The sequence below is a fragment of the Chaetura pelagica genome, unplaced genomic scaffold, assembly GCF_000747805.2.
Source record: "Chaetura pelagica isolate M959 unplaced genomic scaffold, ChaPel_1.0 scaffold89, whole genome shotgun sequence".
In the NCBI taxonomy this organism is placed as follows: Eukaryota; Metazoa; Chordata; class Aves; order Apodiformes; family Apodidae; genus Chaetura; species Chaetura pelagica.
Genome location: NW_009954532.1, coordinates 317,141 through 338,239, shown reverse-complemented (window position 1 = coordinate 338,239; position 21,099 = coordinate 317,141). Strand labels below are relative to the sequence as shown.

The 21,099-nt window shown below is 46.8% G+C and overlaps 1 protein-coding gene across 1 annotated transcript in view; it reads left to right on the top strand.

Moving 5' to 3' along the window:
• The window catches only part of HDAC4 (histone deacetylase 4), a 150,629-nt gene that overhangs the window by 28,295 nt on the left and 101,235 nt on the right, over window positions 1-21,099 (top strand). The window contains 2 exon segments of the mRNA XM_010004706.1: window positions 4,186-4,430; window positions 18,637-18,787. Coding sequence (XP_010003008.1) covers window positions 4,186-4,430; window positions 18,637-18,787 — 396 coding nt within the window.

Here is a 21,099-nt window from a genome sequence, read left to right as displayed (position 1 = left end):
GGGAAATAAGCGGTGACGAATTCAGTGAGCTGCAGTGGAGACAAACAGATTTACGTGGAGACTGGGTAAGGAGGGAGCAAGTGACTGCTACCTCTGTGTTGGTAATGCTTGACCTTTAGTCCACGTGGGTAAAAGATGGGAAGTGTTGTTGCCAGGTGCTCATCAATCTTCGGCTGGACGTAAAAATAGTCAAATGTGTTTAAAAGGCTTGTGATTCACAAAGCCCGCTGCACTGTTTGCTTTACTGACTCATTGGGTTTGATCCTCTAGAATTAACTGTTTCGAGCTGTCCTGGAGCCTTGGGGGCTATGAAGTTGCATTAAATCATCCTCAAGTTTATCTCTGAGGAGTTTTGGAGCTCTGGGGTGTTTGCCCATCAATTCGGGAGGGAGGGCAGTAGTGGAAGAGGTGCAGTTATGCTGTGCTCATGTCTGTGTTCAGAGCTTGCCTTGACATCATTCCCATGTGGATCCTGTGTGTTGCTGAGGGTCAGGTGTGTCTGTGGCCTTATGGTGGGGTGATCATAGAATGGTTAAGGTCAGAAGTGGCCTTAAAGATCATCGTGTTCCAAGCTCCCTGCCGTGACACCTCCCACCAGCCCAGGTTGCACAAGCCTCATGCAGCCTGGCCTTGAACACCTCCAGGGAGGGGGCTTCCACAACCTCCCTGGGCAACGTGTGCTAGTGCCTTCCTACCCTCATGATGAAGAACTTCTTCCTGATGTCCAACCTAAATCTCCCCTCTTTCAGTTTAAAACCTTTAATCCATGTCCTATCACTGTCCTCACTGGTGAAAGGACACCAATCACTACAGGTTTGATTCAGTGGGTAAGACTGAGCTGAGTTGTGTGAGTCTGTCTTGGCTTCTTTCAGTGGTGGATCTAATTCATGCTGGGCAGCTGCTGGCCCTGGTGAAACGGTGCTTCAGCCCATGGACTTCCCCTGGATTTGCCACCTGATAATACTCCTGCTATTCCAGGAGTAGGTGCTGTGCATCTTCCATAATGTACAGTAATTACGTTAGTAACACTCAGGAAATAATATCCATACGTAGATAGTTAAATTGGATTATTTTTTATAGCTATGGTGCATCATATTCTTGAAGGTGCATTGCTTTTGGGGGGTTTTATGTGTTTGTTTTGTACAAATAAGTGTTAATTTGCAAGAGCCTATTGTTGGTTTTGTTGATCCATCTCTCCCCATTCTTCATATGCATCTAACATAGTACTGGGATTTTTGCTGGCATGGAAACTGCTCTTACCTTCCCAGTTCACATCCTGTTTCCCACAGTCCTTGGGACACCAAGTGGTTTCAGATTGCACCTCCTGCCCTGTACAACGTGCTGCTGGGGCAGGTACCATCTAGACAGGCCTGTTGAAGGGTTGTTTGTCCTCGAGCCATGCGGGAGGAACCCAGAACGTCTTCTGTCGCTCTCACATCCTGGATCTAATTTAAAGCACCACTTTTGGGATGAGAAGCTTCTGAAGTGATAGTCCATGAAAGGAGAGAGCCTTGGCAGGGCTGGCTCTGAGCTGACAGCTCCCACTTGCCTGCAGGGAAAGCGGATGAGGGTTTTTTCTGTGCAGCAGTTGCCATAGGGATGCTCCGTGGGCAGGAATGGGAAGGGCCTGACCACGGTACCGACCACATGGGGACAGCATCGACTGTTCCCAAGGAGGGCTTAGGCACATGGTTTTTAGGTGGGTTTGAATGGTTCTCTGTAGGCAACAGCCTGGCATTGTCCCAGAACCCTGGGCTGTGGCTGGTGACCCACGGTGAGGAATCCCAGCTCCAGAGCTGCGGGGGAGAGAGAGGGGAGCGGGGAAAAGGCCACAGGAAGGAAAACAATAGGGAAGTGGAGGGAAGAGTTTGTGGGTTGAAAAATAGCAACACTTCCAGTAATGTGACCTTTTGCAGAAAATGTTTCCATTAAAAAAAAAAGAAAAAAGGTCTCCTCCTCCCCAGCACCAACTGGGTGTTGGGAGGGGGAAGCAGCTCCTCTTGGATGCTGCTGCGCTCCTGCTGTGCCTGCTTTGGGGTGGTCAGGTGTGACAGGTGGCCCCTGCTCCCCATGGGTGTTGGGCAGGAGGGACAGAGTGGTGGGACACAGGGTGTCTGCTGCAGCCCCAGGCTTGGTGGGCAGTGTTGCTTTCCCAGCCTCCAAGGAGGGCCTGGGCACCCGGGGTTTCTGGAGGAACAACAACCAGCAGTGGGGTGCAAGAAACCATGGCCCCTCTTACAGAGTCACAGAATGGTGAAGGTTGGAAGGGACCTTGAAGATCATCAGGTTCTAACCTCCCTGCTATGAGCAGGGAACCCTGCCACTGTACCAGGCTGCACAAAGCCTCAAAAAAAACCCCAAAACTTCTTCAGAAATGCTAAGAAACTCAACTCACATAATCCTGTCTCTGTAATGCCCTCCTCCCTCTTTTTTATGTGTTTATTTTCAAGTAAAGACAGTGGTGTTTTTTTCACTTTGCTTTCCATTTCCTGCACGTCTCTGCTTTTGGAGAAGTAATGATGTTCTCCCTGAAAATGGTTTTGTGTAGAGTGAGGAGAGTTTCTGCATTCATCTCTTAGTTCACGATGATCACCTTCTTTCTGTCTCTGGCTCCAGCAGCATTGGCCTGGATGTGCTTTTTAAAACCCCACCACTTTGCTCAATATCCTCCTTTCCCAGAAGCTGCTGTGTAAGGTGGAGTTAACCTCTCCAGTCCTCCTGTCCCTGCATTGTAGCCTTGTCCTTGGCATCAGGGGAATACATGGGGCCAATTTACAAAGCATTGCAGATTTCTCTGAATTATTCCACTCCTTTTAAAATTAATTTTCACTTTCTGTGCCTCTGTGCTTCATTTAGCTTCAGATTTCACCAGCATCCACTAATGCATTTCTTAATTACTGGCAAAAATAAACAACAGGATAGCATTTTGGAGAAAATCCTATTAAAACTCTTCCCCTGGAATGGCTAATACTGATGTTCTGATAAGAGTTTGCAGTGTTGTGTGTGGGCATGTGCCAAGTATTGGTCTGGTTCTCTCTGGGGGATGGCACAGAAAGGTGACAGTGAAGTGGCTCGTGTGACCAGGGCCATGTGCTGCATTTAGCACAGTGTCCTCAAGCATTTTGAATACTTCACAGTTGACTCCAGGTGGTCTTTGAGGGTTATCCTCTTCTGTTCTGCAGGTGATGTTCACTGAAAGGTATCAGAAGAGTTATTGAGTGATTGCCCTGTAGACAAAGGCATTACATGTTGCACAGAGTACATGTGAAATGCAGAACTGTCATTCAAGTAGAGTTTAGCAATTTCTAGTTGTTCATAGGATTTTAGGAGAAACAAGCTGAGCTCAGTTACTGCAAAGGTGGGGTTTTTTTGTAGAGTTCTGTTGCTGCCCTTTTTTACAACAAGCTTCTCATCTTCAGGGAGATGCTTTCTGTGTAAGCAAAGAACTCCACGTTGCTACACAGATGATCAAGGTGATAGTTTTTCTGTGCACCTCTTAGGCTGAAGCTGGGTGAAGCACGTCCTCTTAGTACAGGTTACTTTTCTTCAGTCTTGGTTTGTCCCACTTGGAGTTTGAGGGATGGAGGCAAGACTTGGCTCGGCCACCATTTGGGCATCTGCTTCCCAGTGCTCCTGCTCTGCAGGATCCCAGTCAGATGTCACTGAAGTCTGTCACTGAAGCACTTAATTTTTCTTAGATGCTTAGGGCTAAGCTCCTTCCCAAAGCTGGTTATGAAGGATACAGCACCTAATGTTTTCCTGCCCAAGTTTTTTAAAGGAGACCCTCATGTTCCTGACCATAGAGTCCCTTCAGTTGACCCATTGTAAGTCAATATTGATCCTTTCTGTGAAGTCTTGAGATTAATCTTTATCCTTCTCATCTCGAGTGGTGTTTGAGGAGTGGAAAGGAGATGTGTTTTGAATATCAAAGGGTATCAAGAAGGGTCCCGTGTGATGTGTTGAAGTCTTTGCTTTTAGAGAAAGCACAGATTTGTAGGAGGTGGTGGTTGGAGGAAAATGAATTCCTGGAGTGCTTTATTAGCACTTCATAAGTGGTGTGAGTTTATTGGTGCTGTTCTTGGTTCAGTCCATGGATCCTCAAGGTCTTTGCTGGGCACTATAAAAACTAGATCCCTGTGTGAACGAGGATACATCGAACTCTGCTGTTGTGTTTTCATCTTGTAGTTGATGTGACCACAGCACTGCCCTTGCAAGTTGCACCAACTTCAGTCCCCATGGACCTGCGCTTGGACCACCAGTTTTCCATGCCCGTGACGGAGCCCACGCTGCGGGAACAGCAGCTCCAGCAGGAGCTCCTGGCACTCAAGCAGAAGCAGCAGATCCAGAGACAGATCCTCATCGCCGAGTTCCAGCGGCAGCACGAGCAGCTCTCCCGGCAGCACGAGGCTCAGCTGCACGAGCACATCAAGGTAAGTGGGCTGTGACAGGATCCCCCTCCCCACCAATTTGTTTTGAGGGTGGACATTCTCCAAAGTTACAAGTGATAGAACTGGAGCAAACGGCCTCCAGTTGTGCCAGGGGAGGTTTAGATTGGATCTTGGGAACAATTTCTTCCTGGAAAAAGTTGTCAGGCCCTGGCCCGGGATGCTCAGGGCAGTCCCCATCCCTGGAGGGGTTTCAAAGCCCTGTAGATGTGGTGCTGAGGGACATGGGTTAGTGGTGGCCTTGGCAGTGCTGGGTCAGTGGTTGGACTTGATGGGCTCAAAGGTTTTTCCAAATGATTAGTAGGATTCTATCCTGTGCTGGCCTGTTAATCTTTTGTAAAGGGATGAGAGCACCAGGATTTAAAGGGGAATAGGGTGGAGGAGAGGGAGCAAGGTGAGCTGGTGTCACGTTGAATGTCATCCACCCATCTGCATGTATGCAGAAGTGCTGTGCCCCACTGCCAGCAGGCAGCTTGCTTTCCCTGGATTTGGGAAGTTCTAGTGGAATTTCACTCCCCAGGAGGGCTTTGACGTTACTGATGTTAGATATTTGGGAGTAGAACGGTATGTAAACCAGACACTTGCAAACCACATATTTGGACCTTAGTGTCTCAGCAGGAGCAGGAAAGGCAGATAGATGCATTTGTCCATCTCATGGACACACAGGGTGCAGGTTGGTCTGCAGAGCAGGAGGTTTTCCAGAGGCCCAGGGTCCAAGTCAGGCACCGGCCTCGGGCCGCTGCATCGCACAGGATGGAGAGAGGGAACATAACATGTGGGATAAGTGGGAAGGACAGTTCAGAAGATGGTTGTTGCAGAGTGGAAACATTAGACATTATATAAATATTTCACAGTGCTAGACTGTTGCCGTGGCAACGGAAGCTTTCCCACTTGCTACCATGCTCCCTTTTCAAAGGGGGATTAGCACCACACATGATAAATAGCTTTAATGTAATATTAAAAAGCAACCTCAGTTCAACCTTATGTAACTGCCACTGGAATACAAAATACACGTCAGAGTGGAGAAGGCAGGATTAAAAGTTAATGGTGTGTTATTTACAGAGTTTTCAAACATAGGTATGAGCCTGGGTTTGCAGGAACACTTGTTGTTTGAAGGTTGATTAGCAGCAAACACCTGTGGCCTTAGGGGGTCTTCTGTGCTCTCTTCAGGACAAAGGTGTGGGGAGGTGCATGCATGTAAATACCTTGATGTATGCAGTTGCATGCATGGATAATAAGTGTATCTAGGTGTGTAGATGTATGTAGTTATGGATACACGTGTTTAAATGTACACGTTTGTGCAGGAATAGCACAAGAACAGCTACAGCATCTGTGATTCATGTAGTACATTCAAAAGGAAAGGATGAGAAATGCTGTAGCAAATATTCTCCTAATTCTTCTAATTGCATGTGCCCTTAGATATTTTCCTATTAAAAGGGTCATTCGATTGGACAAGCTCTAACACTGATAATAGGAACACAGTTGCTCTCATTTATGTTAAAGCTGTGACTGAATCTGGTAGAAGTCTGCTTCAGAAGGAAGTCAAGATCTAATTTTGAGAAGCCAGTTAGCACAGTATATCTAGACCATTAGGTAATGAAGTTCTTCCTCTGAATGTGTAAGCTTGCCTAGATCCAAAACTTAAAATAGGCACGAGATAATCCTGTGTGAAAAAGGATGACCTGCAAGGTGATCTCCCATAGTAGTAAATGTGTCACCATGCCCAGGATTGCTTTAAAAATAAACCAGCACAGTATTGAAATAAACCCCATGATACCTCCCCTACAAAAACCCCCCAAACCCAACAAAGCAGTACACTAATATGTCATCATCATGCACTTTTTTGGGGGAAAACTCACTCCTTACATTTGTGTTCATAAGTCAGCCCATGTTCAGATGACTCTCAGATGAAACCAGCTGGCAGCTGTGTTCAGTGCAGTGACTGGAGGTGCAGGGCTGCTGTTACTTTGCCCAGAGAACTAAAGTTTATAACCTTGTATTTTGGGCTTTGAGCTGTTCAGCTTCTTTATGGGCCCATGAAAAAAGTAGGGGGGATATTAAAGGCAACTAAAAGCTCGTATCCTGTCTAAGTGAAGCACACGGTGACATTTAGTATAGAAACAGACTGAAATGAAGATGCAAAGCTCTTTTTGGGAGGAATTCAGGCATAGAATTTTTTTTAAGCAGCTGCTCCAGGTGTGTCTGCAGGACCCATGTGTCTGCAGGACACGTGTGCAAGGGAGGGCTGGCTCTTGCACCTACATTGGATCAAGGAGATGCTTCTACTGCTTCTCTTCTCTTACTGCCACGGGCATGAAAACTTCCAGGTTTTGGGAAAGATCTAAGCAGATGTGTTCCTGCTGGGCTGAGCTCTGGCTTGGGGAGGAGCAGCAGTGAGGATGCAGTCTGTCATCTTGGCTGTTTACTCAAGCATTGACAAAATCCATGAAGAAAGCAGCAAATTCCTTGACATCCTTCTTGAGAGCTCCGTTTTATGGCATCACTGATGAGATCAGGAATTTAATCAGCCCTCTGCCTCCAAAGCAAACTGTTCAATATGCAGAAGTTGTTTAGACAGAGCCACGTCGTTGTGGGATTCTCCAGCTGAAAGTGTTTCCTGGCCTGAGCTTATGGCATCCTAATGATACAGTCACAAGTCCATTGCTTTTAGCAAATTTTTTATGGTCAAGTTTCTTCCTTGGGTGGACGTCAAGTCTCACTTTGGCTAAGAAAAGGCTCGGGAACCTAAACCTACCCAGCTTTCTGTTGGTTAATATTATGTGTAAAGACAAGAGTGTGCTTGCAGCGTGCCTTCCTGATGCATTGGAGCTGGTTCTTGGTCACCTTCTTCCTCAACATTGGTGGGTTTTGATTCAGAAGCTTTCAGCAGCTAATGCCCTGTGATTCTGCATCTTCACAGAATCACCCAGGCTGGAAAAGAACTGTAAGATCATCAAGTCCAGCCTATGACCTGACACCACCACATCAGCTAGACTATGGCACCAGGTGCCAGCCTTTCCTTGAACACATCCAGGGATGGTGCTTCCACCACTTCCCTGGGATGTCCATTCCAATGTCTAACCACCCTCTCTGTGAGGAAGTACTTCCTAATATCCAACATAAACCTCCCCTGGAGCAGCTTCAGGCCAAGCCCTCTTGTGTTGTTGCCTGCAAAAAGAGCCCAGTCCTCACTTGACTACAACCTCCCTTCAGGGAAATGAAGAGAGTGAGAAGGTGTCCCCTGAGTGTCCTCCAGACTAAACAACCCCAGCTCCCTCAGCCTATCCCTGCAAGACTTTCCCTCTAGTCCTTTCACCAGCCTTGTTGCTGTCCTCTGGACCTGCTCCAGCACCTCAATATCCTTCTTGAAGTGATCTCACAACCTTCCTTTCCAAAAATTCAGAGCTCCTGCAGTTTGGTTAGAATTTTCAGCATCACAACAACCTCAAAATCTTATGAAACAACCCAAAACTTAAAGCTGCAAACATCAAAGCTCTAAACCTATTCTGATGTTGAACAAAATGGCAGGTTTTTTACTTTCTCCCAGGCACTGGATTCCTTGGAGGTGATCAGGGCCTTTGTTAACCAAATCTTAAATCCTGTAATGACTCTGTAAACTATTTCTGCAAAGCAGAATGACTTTCTGCATCTTCCTGGGTTTTGCATACTGTGCACTATCTGGAATCAATTGATTTGGCTTTTTTCCTTGCAGCCTGACATCCACCATTTGAATCAACAAGTTGTGTACTTGAGCAGCAGTTGCTGTGCTTTATCCTGTCTGTTTCTGAGTCTTTTGCTCACAATTCCTAGATTGTAAGCATAGTTTTGGATATAGCAGAGCAGTGTCTGGGCACAGTTACTTATTCAGAGCAAACATTTCATTGATTCCTTCTTTCAGCAAGATGCTCAGGTTCAAGTACAGTTGCACTCTTCCACTTATACATGTTGAATAGTTTTGTCAACAGGAATTCAGTGGTTGGGCATCTGCTGCTAAGAGTAAAAAAAATCCACATTTTTGATGCATTTCTGAAGGAGCTCTTGGAGCCAAAGGGGGGATGGGGAACTCTGCTTTGGACAGACATCTGTAGAGCCAGCATTGCTAAGTTACAGCCAACAGCACCTTCAAAATTTTAAAGAGCTTATTTAAAATGTTTGAAATCTTCAGTGGTCCAACAGGAATCACATTCTGTGTTTTTCTTTTATTCCTTCAGTGTGAACAGAGGAGCTGTTCTGACTCGATGCGAATTAAGACAGGGGGGAAGTATCTCCTACCTCCCAAACAAAGCACTAGTATAAGAAACATCCTAAGTAAATGCAGTTTGGCTCAGAAAATGCACGTCTTTCTTGCTTTTCTGTTCAAGTAGGTAACTTTTTCCTGTTGAAATCTGAAAGACTGGGCATTTTCCAGAACTTAGTTGTATTTCAGCAGCCCAGTTTTCATCACCCGACGTCGCACGACAGGAGAGGACTGGGTGGTTGCAGCCCTGGCTGCCCCTGCCATTCCTCCCCACTGAGCAGCTTTCATAGGCATTGTATTTTGGAAGAAATAGCCCCCATATCAAGGTGGCAAATTCCAGGAGAACTGTGCAGCTTGTTGAGCCAGGCTATGGGTGCAATAATATTTGTGGAAGGGAAGTACAAGGGATGCAGTTAGAGCTGGGCGCGCGGAGGGAGCGGGATCGTCGCACGTGGGGAGTAACGAGAAACCCCTGACATGTTTAGGGGAAATAAGCTGAGCCTTATGAAGCCTTCACACCATATGGGAATAGAGAAAACTGTCTTTCACAACTACAGCACGACTTTGCAGCTTGCTGAAACTCGCCATCCCAAAGTGGTGCTGGAAAGGGAGCTGAGGAGCACCAGAGGCTGCTGGGGGCTGCCCGGAGGCAGAGGCCAGGGCTCTGCTCCTCTAGCCACTTACCTTCAGCCTGATGGGTTTTCCACACTGCCTCACCAGATGGGTGACAATATTTATTGCCTTCCAATCTGCTTTCCTAAACAAAAAGAAGGATGGAATAAGGAGCCTGGCGCCCAGGCCGTTGCCGGTGAGACGGTGGAAAGGCTCCTCTGCAGGTCCCAGCGTGAGCTTTGCTTGACCTTTGATTGCAAAGGAATCAGCAGTAAATTTTTTCCTTCGTGAGTCACTCGTTCCCGGCCAAGATCAGCTGGAAGTTCCCAAAAAGCTTTTCCATTTGCCTTCTGGTCAAGGGCTGGAGTGAGATGATTGAAGAGGGGCAGGATCCTCGCTCTGGCAGGGCTGGAGGCACCTCGGGCGGTGTGAGCTCAGCGGAGGAGGTGGTGGGGAATGTGGTTAATCTCTCCCTCCCCTGGGCTGCCCCAGCTCGGAACGGGGCTCTTCCCAGCTCTGGCTGTTTTATAGCTGGAGCAGGAAACTTCTCCAGGATGCTGACGCACGTCAGTGTTAGCACATGACAGCAGACACCAGGAGAGTCCTGACAGTGATGGGGCAGCACCACAGGCAAGCAGCCGAGCCTCACAGCTCCTCCTGGACCTGAAGTCCTAACCTAGAGGCAAGCAGAGATGTTCATCTTGCCCTGCACTGCTATTCCTGCCTTTCCCAGCAGCTGAGAGAAGAGTATTTATGTGCATCAGGAGCAGAGGGAGTTCTGGGCTGTACATGTCCTGCATGGCCAGAGGAGTCATGGCTCTGTGTGTCAGCAGCTTTGGAACAGTGTTTGCTGAGGAGGTGATTCTGGAATTGTTTTCTATCAACACAGCAATTGCCTGTGTTAAACAGTGTGCTGGGCTGCTTCGTGGCTTTATGCCAATAAATAAAAATACGTGGAATGTTTTCAGACATTGACTTTATATGTATATATATTTATATCTCAACATTCAGATAAAGCCTGTGGAGATGGTCTTGTTATTTTTTTCTGGTTTCAAATGACTTTTATTTCCATCAGTGCAGCTTCCAAGCCCTGGTTGAGAGGTGGTAACACATCCAAGGTGTTAGCCCCTTCTTTGGAGATGTGGGATGAAACTCTCTGGCCATTCCTTGGTTTTTACTTTGGAAGGCAGAAGCCTTGCAGGGAACCTTCCAGCCAGATTTTGCAATGCTGTAAGGAAAAATGTAGGGGTTTTTTCCAATGATATCTACACTTATTGTGTGTCGTGTTGATGCTACAGTGGGAAACTGCTCTTTGCTTTCATTTGGAGCCACCTGCCCTTGGAGTGACAGGTTTGCTTGCAGGATAGCTCACTGGGCACTCATTCCATTGGCTTTTAAGTGTGGCTGCTTTCAGGGTAGGTGCCCAGAACTTGGTTGTTTTGTGGCCTTTCTGTGCCAATTCCTGCTTCATGGGGAAAAAAATGTGCTTGTTTCAAATCTGCTGATGAGGTTGGTGTCATCTTCTCCCTTGCAGCTCTGTTGGGTGGCACCTTGCCTGGACCCCTGGGCTGGGGACAGTGAAGGTGCCACCTTGGTTCCTGCAAAACATCCCCCTGTGTCCTGCTCCCTGTGTTGGACTCTGGAAGTGCAAACTTCCATTTGACATCCTTGTGTCCTGACTCCCGTGGCTGAGCAGGTCTGCTCCATCCTTCCTGCCTGCAGCAGCTGGTGCAGAGGGACTCTCTCCCCTCACTTCTGTGCCTCTCTTCTGTTCCTCACAGCCTGCATCCTCTTCAAGAGAAACTTGAAAAGCCTGGAGATACCAGGTGTCTGCCTCTGTCTGTATCCTGACATGATAGGATTATTCATCCTAGAAAACTGCAGTGGTGAAAAAAAAAACACAACCCAGACTGAACATTTTGTGCCTTGTTACTGCTTGAGTGTGTTGTACTGTGCTCTCTTGCTATTTCTAGATGGCTTCCTCTTCTCTTTTAGTGACCTCCCCCCATTTTTCTGGTACATGGAGCTGACACTTAAGACTTAGACCTGGATCCTGCAGAACTTACCTTCTGGTGGAAGTAACCCTGGGTTTACTGCCTGGGGAAAACTTCTGTAAGGTCAGAGTGTTTGCCTTCTTTGAAGGGTTGGGGAGTGACTTCCCTCAGCCTCAAAGTCAAGATCTTTTCCAAGAAAGGTGAGGACAAATCTGCACATAAAGGGGTTGGTATGTCAATAAATTCTTCCAGCAGCTTGGACAGCTGTAAGCCCCATCTCTTGGTTGAAGAAATCATGCAACAGACTGGGTTAATTGGGGCACCTTCCTGTCTGGCACTGGTGGTTTATGGACTGCAGCTGGATTGCTCAGCCAGGAGGGTTGTCTGCACTGGTCCTTCCAGACCTTCTTTAAAACAGGTAGAAGCAGTGTGTGTCCTTTTAACCTCTTTTGAGATGGGCCAGAGTTTGCAGGATGGAAGGAGCAGAATGAGAACTGTAGATTTTTTTCAGGCTTGAGATGCATAAACCAGAGTTTGAGATGCAAAAGCCTCAGTCACAAAGTGAAGTCACAGGTCTCGCTGCAGTCAGTGAACATGAAGTCTCTTTGGTGTAGAGGTTCAGAACCTTCCAGCAGAATATTTTCTGAGCTGTCAGTGTTGGGGGCTACAAGCCCTGTTGCCCCCTGAGCTTGGCTGCTCCATGTTCCTTTGGTGAAGCCAAAGAAGAGCCGTTCACCCAGTGCGTTTTCTTTTCCTTAATCTCCTGAAGTGGGATTTAAATTGGGTGGCTTCTGGGTATTCTGAAGGCTGAAAGTCTGACGTAAATGGCAGAGTTTGCTGGCTGACAAACAGATACAGATCTTTTTTTGGGGGGAGCACATGTTCACTTTTTCTGTGGAGTCCAGACAGCTTTTGAAGTGATCAAACTTCTCTTGTTTCGTCCTTTATAAGCATGAATTTCTCTCCCAGTAAAATGTGTGTGGGGTACAGTGATTTATATTTTTAAAGCTGGAAGCCTTATGGTCTCTAGTCAATTTGGAATTTCAAAATAAACAGCAGAAGAAGGAATATCTTGCAGTTCACACCTCTGAATTTTCAGCTCCAACTTTATCTTATTTTTGAACTCGATCAAATCGATTTGAAGTAGTCTCAGGGAACACGCAGAGAATCAGGGCATGAGTGAATCCTGCTGTTAGGCCAGGAATATTCTCAGCAGGATATGTCTCACCAAGATCAGTCTCTAGCCCAGGAAGCTGTTGACTGGGAAGGATCTTTTCCCTGCCTAGCAAAGAGGTGCTGGCCACGGGATGTTCTGGCACGGGCCTGCCTGGGAGCTGGGAGGGGACGTGCCGAATATACATTCAGCTGCAGATGTGTCCAAGAAAAGAGATGATAGACAATCATTCTTCTGAGCTGTGCTTTCAGATTTTTGTCTCTTGGCTTCTGCTGAAAACCTCAATTTCCCCCCCTGTCTCCCCGAGTAATTCTGACTGCCCTCTGGTGCTCCAGGAGATAGCTGAAACATGCTGGGATGGAGCCAAGCGAGAGAATCCTGAAACTGGAGCTACAGCCTGAGACTTGGGTAAACAGGATGGGGAGAAGATGAAGCAGAGAGAGTCCAGCCAAAGGAACGTTTGACATGGCCCTGAAATAACCCAGTACAACACTTCTCCCAGAAATGTATCAAAATCCATGCTTTGCTTCCACCTGTATGCTAATTTGGTTTTGGCTGGGGGGGCTGTGATTTGATGTGTGTGTGTATCTTGGCAAGTTCTTTCTTGATCATCACCTACACTTTTACTTTATTTTTGTAGAATCTGAGCTCCAGAGCCTTTTAAATACCTGTTTCAACCCTCAGAAACTGTAGAATTTTGCCAAAGCAGATGGCAGATGATTTGCCCTAAAGCCAGTGTTTGCACCAAAGCCCCAGCCTTGCTTGTCTGCCTGGTGAGAGGACAATTCCATGAAGCTCTCTGGGTCATCACTCACTGGGTCATCACACCTTAACTCAGCCCTTAAGTTCAGGGGGTGCTGAGAACATCTGCTTGAGAGGTTTTTTTTGGTCTTGCCCGGTATTAAGGTGTCAGTTTTGAAGCTAATATTTTACTTCTATATCCTTACAACTTCTTTGAAGCTATCACCTCCATCAGAGACCAACCTCTTGTTCAGGGGTGGCAGGTGAAGTAATTGTACAGAGTCTCTGAGCTTGCCTGGAAGAGACCCTCAGACTGCAGCCTTCTTATGACAGGCTGGATTATGCCAGCATGACCTTGGTCTGAGGTGGAAACCATGTGTGTGTGTGAGGAGGAATTTGGACCCAGAGGTGGAGAATCAGGCTACCTTTTCATCCATGTTTCTTCTTAACCTAGCTGCCTTGTGCTGGGAAGAAGTAGGAATCGCCTACAAATCCAAAGAGCAGCAGAAGTGCTTTGGTTGATGTCCCACCAGGCTGGAGCACCTTCAGTAGGTGATCTCAGGCACAGATTGAGATCCAAGTTAGGACTTGGCCATAGCACTAAGCTGCTTTGGATCACAGGAAACATTTATCAGCAATAAATATGCCAACTCTTGTTCACCCAGACTGGCATGTGGGATTACCTGCGTGAGTAAGAGTGAGCTGTCTGGGTTCAGATAGCTTCTCACTGTCTTCCACTAATTGCATTAAGCTATTCCAAATACATATTATAAAAACCTTAGGAGCCATAGTCTTAAGCTTCAAAACTTCTCCTGCTTTGCAGATTTTAATCAGATCTCCCGCAGCAGCATGTGAAGTCAATGACAGAAGCACCTTTAAAATTATGGTTGTCTGGGAAGGAAGAAGCAGAGGAGCGTGGGCAGGGAGCAGTGCCTGGCTTTTGGGGGAAGAATAAGGTAGTGTGTGCAAGGTACTGGGATGCAGGAAGGACCTACATTCTTGCTGCTCACCTAGCAAACCAAGGAGTGGTTGTGCAAGGCTCCGTGCAAGGGGTCTCCCTGAACTGCGTCCTGGTTCTCTCTGGTAAATGAGATCTTTGCTGGCAGCACCACGAGCTCCCTGGTAGGGCCCTGCCTGCCTTCTTGGAAGATTTTGGGGCACTGCTTTTTCACTTGTAATGACAAGTGTCAGTCCCTGTTCTGCTGAAGATGGCAGAGGAATAGGATGGCAACGTTCACTGCCCTGCTGAGTCGTCCCACCTGATAAATACCTGGAAATGCTCTACATTCTCCTTATTCCATTCATTAACATTAATATGTGAGGAGCACCAGCAGCACTAACTTACAGGTACAGTTGAGCATTTGTGCCTTTTTCATAAATAGTGGCAGCAGTGACATTAAACATATGCAGGAATCCCCATAGTTATGCATATTGACAAATATTGATTTTGGCAAGAACACCTGATTCAGATGTTCCTTCGCTGTACAGCGGGCGTGTTTGCCACACGGTGTGCTCCTCAAATGGGGAGCTGAGTTAGTCAGATTGCAAGGGCTTTCCCCAGGGTGTATCACTTGGAGTTCCTCAAATATTTAGGTTTCATTCCCGTTGGGGGGAAAAAAAAAAAAAGCAGCCACGTGCAATTAACACTCGGGTAATTAAACGCTCGAGGAGTCGGCGTCGATTCACGTGCCAGCAGGAGAGATGTGCTGTGTTATGTGGGAAGTGAGCACAGCCTCACTGGGTAATTCATAATCCTTATTGGAGCCACCTAAGTGTCCTGGTGTGCCAGGAATTGCAGTTCCAGAGACATTTCTGAGCTCCCACTTCGGGCACCCTGCAAGGGACCCAAGTGTGGGTGATCGTGCCCTGCTCAAATGCAGCTCTGAAACATTTTGCCTTTAAAGAAAAAAGGCACTTTTTTATAATTCTACTGAGATAGTCAAGGGAAGGTTAAGCAGCAGAGCAAGCCCACAATGGGTGGGTATTCCCTTGGCAGAAGTTGTTTAGTGTGTGATGCTGGAGGGCGTAAGATCATGCTGTGGTTGACCACACAGAATTGTAGAATTTGAGTTGGAATGGACCTTAAAGATCATCTAGTCCCAACCCCCTGCCCTTGGCAGGGGCACCTCCTGCTAGACCAGGTTGCTCCAAGCCCCATCCAACCTGCCCTTCAACACTGCCAGGGATGGGGCAGCCACAGCTTCCCTGGGCAACCTGGGCCAGTGTCTCACCACCCTCACAGCCAAGAATTTCTTCCTAACATTTCACCTAAATTTCCTCTATTCCAGTTTAAAGCCATTCCCTCTCATCCCATCCCTCCCTGCCCTTGTCCCAAGCCCCTCCCCAGCTTTCCTGGAGCCCCTTCAGGCACTGGAAGGTGCTCTAAGGTCTCCCTGGAGCCTTCTCTTCTCCAGGCTGAACACCCCAACTCTCCCAGCCTGGCTCCAGAGCAGAGCTGCTCCAGCCCTCCCATCATCTTTGTGGCCTCCTCTGGACTCTCTCCAACAGCTCCATGTCCTCCTTGTGTTGGAGACCCCAGGACTGGACACAGTATTCCAGGTGGGGAGTCTCAGCAGAGTTGAGAGGGAAAAATTCAGACATGGGTCTGAATTCTTGCTGCCTATTGAAATAGGCCTCGATTGCTTGAACTGAAGCAGAAGCTCCTATTTTTCTATAGCTTCACTTGATTATCTGCACAGAACAGCTTTTTTTGCTGTTCTCCTGTTTCCTACTTCTGTCCCTTGGTAGTGGGGCCTCTCCTTGTGGCTCTGCTGTCACAAAGCATCTGCAGAAAACCCCATTTTTCAATCAGAAAATGAAAGTGCAAGCCCCCCAAAATCTGAAGCTGCGGCACAGTCTGGCATCAAGTGTGTTTTGAAGCCAAGAAGGGCCTTTTTGCACAGAAAGCTGGGATTTTATATGGTAGTTCTGTTCCCTCTGGCTCTGTCATACCAAGGTGGGTGAGACTCGTCCCATCCTGGCTGTGTGGTTTGTTTCCAGCCCTAATGGTGGAGAAATATTCCTGCAGGAAGAAGCCACCACAGTTCAGAGACAGCATTTCAGTGGGTTTTCTTCAGTTGTTTTCTGAGGCTCCAGCAGACACCACCAAAGTGATTTCCTTGGGCTCTGTGTGGAGAGGTCACTTCAGTTTTTATAAATCAATATTTTATTATTATTAGGTGTTCTTTTTCAACTTTGAAAAGATTTGAAAACTATATTAAGAGCAGGCTTTGTGGGAAAGCAGGGTCAAAACCAGCAGGAACAATACATCACTAATGAAACTTCTCCAAGCCATCCAGATACAAATTGGTCTTTTCATTTCCATTTCACTCCAGATGTCAGTGAAAGCAGAGCTCCTTCTAAAGCCTCCTAATGTATGTAAACCATTGCAGGAAGCGTAGCCTGCAAAGCTTAGGAGACTGCAGATGGGAGAGAAAAGGCTCCTGATTTCATAAAAATAACAAAACCTGTTTTAACATATTGTGCATGAAATATTGTTCATTTGCATACTTTCTATGGCTAGGTTATAAAAGCCCACCATGTGGTGGACTTGTTGGAAGTCTGAAGAGATCCTCTTTTCTCCAAATGGGGATGTGTTAGTGGAAGCTGCTGCTTAATTAGAAAACAAATAACTAGTTTTCTTTAGTTTGTGGCTTGTTTGTTGGGTTTTTTTTTCCTTTTGTAGGTTTTTAGTGTCTGGGTTTTTTTGTTGTTGTTGACATAAAATTCTGCAGAATTAGGAAGGGAAACAGGTGTGATCACTGCAAATTCTGCTCACTGGGGTGTGGTGTTGTACACCAGCCTGCCTGCTTGGAGGCAGCAGCAAGGACTCCTCTGTGGAGACTTCCCAGGCAGATTGCAAAGTACCCCTTACGTTATGTGTTTGCATCTTTCTATGGAATTGTATCATTTTCTGTGCATCCTGTATGTAGTTTGTCCAGGACTGAAACGTTGGAGACTAGAAACCTACATTACCACAAAGAAAAACAAGAGCATAAGCAGGAAAAAAAGTGCAAAATGAGAAGGTCTCTACTGGGGCACCTTTTGCAAGCCCTGTGGAGATCCAGTCACACCAAAGCTGTTGAGACTTGTCATTTGTCATCTGCTTTTCCTCAGCTCAGCTTGCTCCAGGCTGGCTGTCGAGACAGGGTGTTCTCTGAGCACTGACAGGTACCACCCCAAGTCCAGTCAGATCAAACCACAGCCTCCAGTTCATGGGAGAATCCCCCCTGGACCCCAGAAGGATGCTCTGGACTAGGGGGATCCATCCCAAATTTCCCAGCAGGTTGGTGTGTCCATGTGCATCTTCTAGGTGCTGGGCTTTGGGAGGCCCAAGGAAGCTCTTGCATCATGGATGGGGGAAGGAGCCTTTGGTGCTTCCAAGTCTTGAACATCTGATGAAAGCTTTGCAGATCTTGACTTTAATTAGGGAGCTTGTCTCTCACATCTTCCTCTACATGTGTGTGAGTCAGGAGGGATGGGGTGAGCCCTTCCTGGAGAGATGATTGGAATTGTTTTTAATAATGAACCAATTCTTTTATAATTGGTCTCAGTAATGGGTGGTGACCGTGCCCAGAAGGCACTTAGTGCTTTTGCATTTAGCTTGGGGTGTGAGGTTTGCACAGCAGATGGGAGGTGACCAGCCTTGGGTGAAGTTAAAAAGCTACAGTTGTCCCAGTCCATGGGAACTCTCAGTATCTACACAGAGGGAGAAAAAGACTTTGGGAGAGACCAGAGTGCAAAGTCGTATAATTAAAGGCTTATTCAAAAAATCAGATGTGCAAAGGGAGCTGAACTGGTCTTGCAAAGCCTGCCTTGATGGTTGCATATTTTGCTGTGAGGGCCTGACTTGGTGAGATCAACCATGTTCTTTCAGCACAGGATTTGTACGTGGTGAATGTGTGAGAGTTCATCATTGAGGTGTCCTGGTGGGGCTTGGCTGAAAACACTCGATGGAGAGAAAATGAAGGTGCACCTGGAGTGGTGGTTTGTGCTGACTCCAGGATCTGGAGCACAGAACCCAGGCCCACAGGCTCCAGCAGGGCAGTGGTGGCAGCAGGTGGCTCATGGAGCAGCAGTGGGGACCCAGCCACACCTTTGGGCAGCAGCAAAGTGGCTGGGGAAGCACCTGCCTGGGCCGGAGCTTTTTGTCCCTTTCTCAAATGAGGTGCTTTCTGAACAGGGTGCTTGTGCTTGGAAACAGACTGTGCCCTGGAGCCTGGAGTGTGTATGTGTCCTGGACTGGAAAAGAGGCTACACAAAGTGTCTGTGAGTCTTGGTGCAGGAGGCTGTGGACAAGGAAAATGCCATTTTTCCTATTTCTGTCAATTAGGCAACACGAGTGTCACCTGAGAGCAGCTTCTGGTTTACCTCAGGGAAGCCTGACAGTGTCAATCTGCTCTTTTCCCCCCTTGTCCCTTCTCTGTCCTGCAGCAGCAACAGGAGATGCTGGCAATGAAGCATCAGCAGGAGCTTTTGGAGCACCAGAGGAAGCTGGAGCAGCACCGACAGGAGCAGGAGCTGGAAAAGCAGCACCGAGAGCAGAAACTTCAGCAGCTAAAAAACAAAGAGAAAGGAAAAGAGAGTAAGTAGCTGAAGTTCACTTGTTTTGAGGGTGACAGGGAGAGCAGATGAGTGGAAGCCATAAAGCAGCTTTATGAAGCTGGAGAAGCCTTCATGGTAGCTTCTCCACAGAGCTGGCCTTCACAGGGAGCCTGTCTAAACCGTTGGGTGGTATTGAGGGTAAGAAAAATATATTTCTCTCCTTTCTTCATTTTTTTGTCTTACTAAATGCCACTTTAGCATTTTTCCAAAGGAAGCACATCGTCTCTTTACTTGATTTAACATTTTTTGAAGTATTTTTGGCAGCGTTCCTAATGGAGGCAGAATATTAAGCCCATAAAACACACCAGATGCAGCCTGCGTTTCTTTTTCCTGACTTAATTTCGCTCTTTTAAGATGTAGTCCTCAGTTCTTTTGCTTGAAAAGTGTTTTTTTCATTCAGAAAGTACTTCTTTCATGAGGTTACAGATTGTGGTTGGCTTTCCCACGTGTCATTATGCACTTCATGAGATTCAGTGAAGTGATGATGGCCTCACAATATCCCTTATCAAAGACACTTTGGTTGCTTGTTCGGGGGTTTTTCTTTTTAGAAATGAATGGGAGGAAAACTACCTCGCCTGTGCTATCAACTTGTTAGGTCTTCATTTCAACTGAAATAAAGAAGCCTGTGGTGGGAGAAGTGGAGAGGGATAAAGGCTACGAGGAGCTGAGATGCTCTCTGGGGACCCAGAACAATATAAAGCTCTAGGAAGAATTTTTCTGGTAGGAAAGGGACTAGAGTGTAGGAGACGAGAAATGGAGCTGACAGCTGAATCCCCCACTCCTTGCATGAGCATCTTGCCATGGCAGAGTTGAAGCTGCAGCCAAAATGTTCTGCTGAGCCTCTCTGCAAAATTGGGTTTTGGCTACTCTCGTTAAAGGAGTTTGCAAAGATATATATATATATATTTAAAAAAAAAAAGAAGCCTGAATCTCTGTAAAATGGCAAAAGCATCGAAGAGTTTCTGGGTGCCACACAGAGGAAAAGCACAGAATTTGGGGCTGTTAAGTTGGAGAACTTGTTCCCATGGCTACAGTTTTATTTTTAAATTACTTTTTATTTAAGAAGTACTATGGTGTATAATCATTATAGCTCTCAAGCTCAGCTCTTAAGAATACTTAAGTTATTTTTCTCACATCAGAAAATGGTGCCAAGCTCCACACAGCTAAAATTGTCCTGATCTGAAATATGAAGTGTAATAGATGCAGAGTATTGCTGCTTCTCCCTCCTTCCTCCATCACTGCAAGCCAAAATATGTTGGTTTGTACCTTTTAGAAGGCAAATCACAACTCAGTTTTGGTTAATGTAATACCAGCTCCTTGTGGTTTCATCTTGGGAGCCTCAGCCTGTCCCTTGTGTACTGATACCTGCTGTCAGAAAGCATGGGATCAAAGGGTGACTTCAACCAAAGGAAGGAACATATGGGGGTGTTTGTGCAGGATAAGAAGCAAGAGGTGGTCATCCTGTCTTCCCATTGATAGGACTGAACCTAGACTTGGTGCTGTGTGTCAATGTTTCCAGACCCTTCTGAGTGTGGATTATTCCATCATTTGCCATTCAGGCAGCCTGGGATGGTGGCTTTTCTTGGAGTTTCTCCTACAAGTTGGCCAACTGTGACCAGTCCACCCTATCATTAAGTCCTTTCTCTCATTAACTTCCATTTTTTTCCTGTGAGGATGGTGAGACCCTGGCCCAGTTTACCCAGAGAAGCTGTGGCTGCCCCATCCCTGGCAGTGTTGAAGGGCAGGTTGGATGGGGCTTGGAGCAGCCTGGGCTGGTGGGAGGTGTCCCTGCCCATGCAGGGGGTGGGACTGGGTGATCTTTAAGATCCTCCCAACTCTAACCAGTCTGGGACAGTTTTTCCCTTTCTTCCTCTGTCATCCTCTTTAACATCTGTCCTGGATATTATACAGTCCAATATAGGCTGTTAAAAGTGAGTTGGTTTCATGTTGTTTTCAACTCAAGTGTCAAGAGCTGAGTAATGGTCAGAATGTCTTGCATGACACCTCGGTCCATGGCTCCAGTGTTGCCCAGGGAAGGGAAAGCTACATGTTTTGAGCTTGTTAAGCACATGTGGGGCCTTTCAGCTCCTAGTTAAGCCATGCTAGGGGAGCTTTTGTAAATCTCAGCATCCCAAACCCTTTGAGCTTCAGGTCTTCTAAACGAAGTTAGATTTATCCGAAACTGACAGGACACAGCCACATTTCATTGTTTAGAAGATGTTAATAGATTCAAGATGACATTTTTTGGAGAAAGGCAGATGATGAGCATGAATTTGTCACCTATTCTGCTCT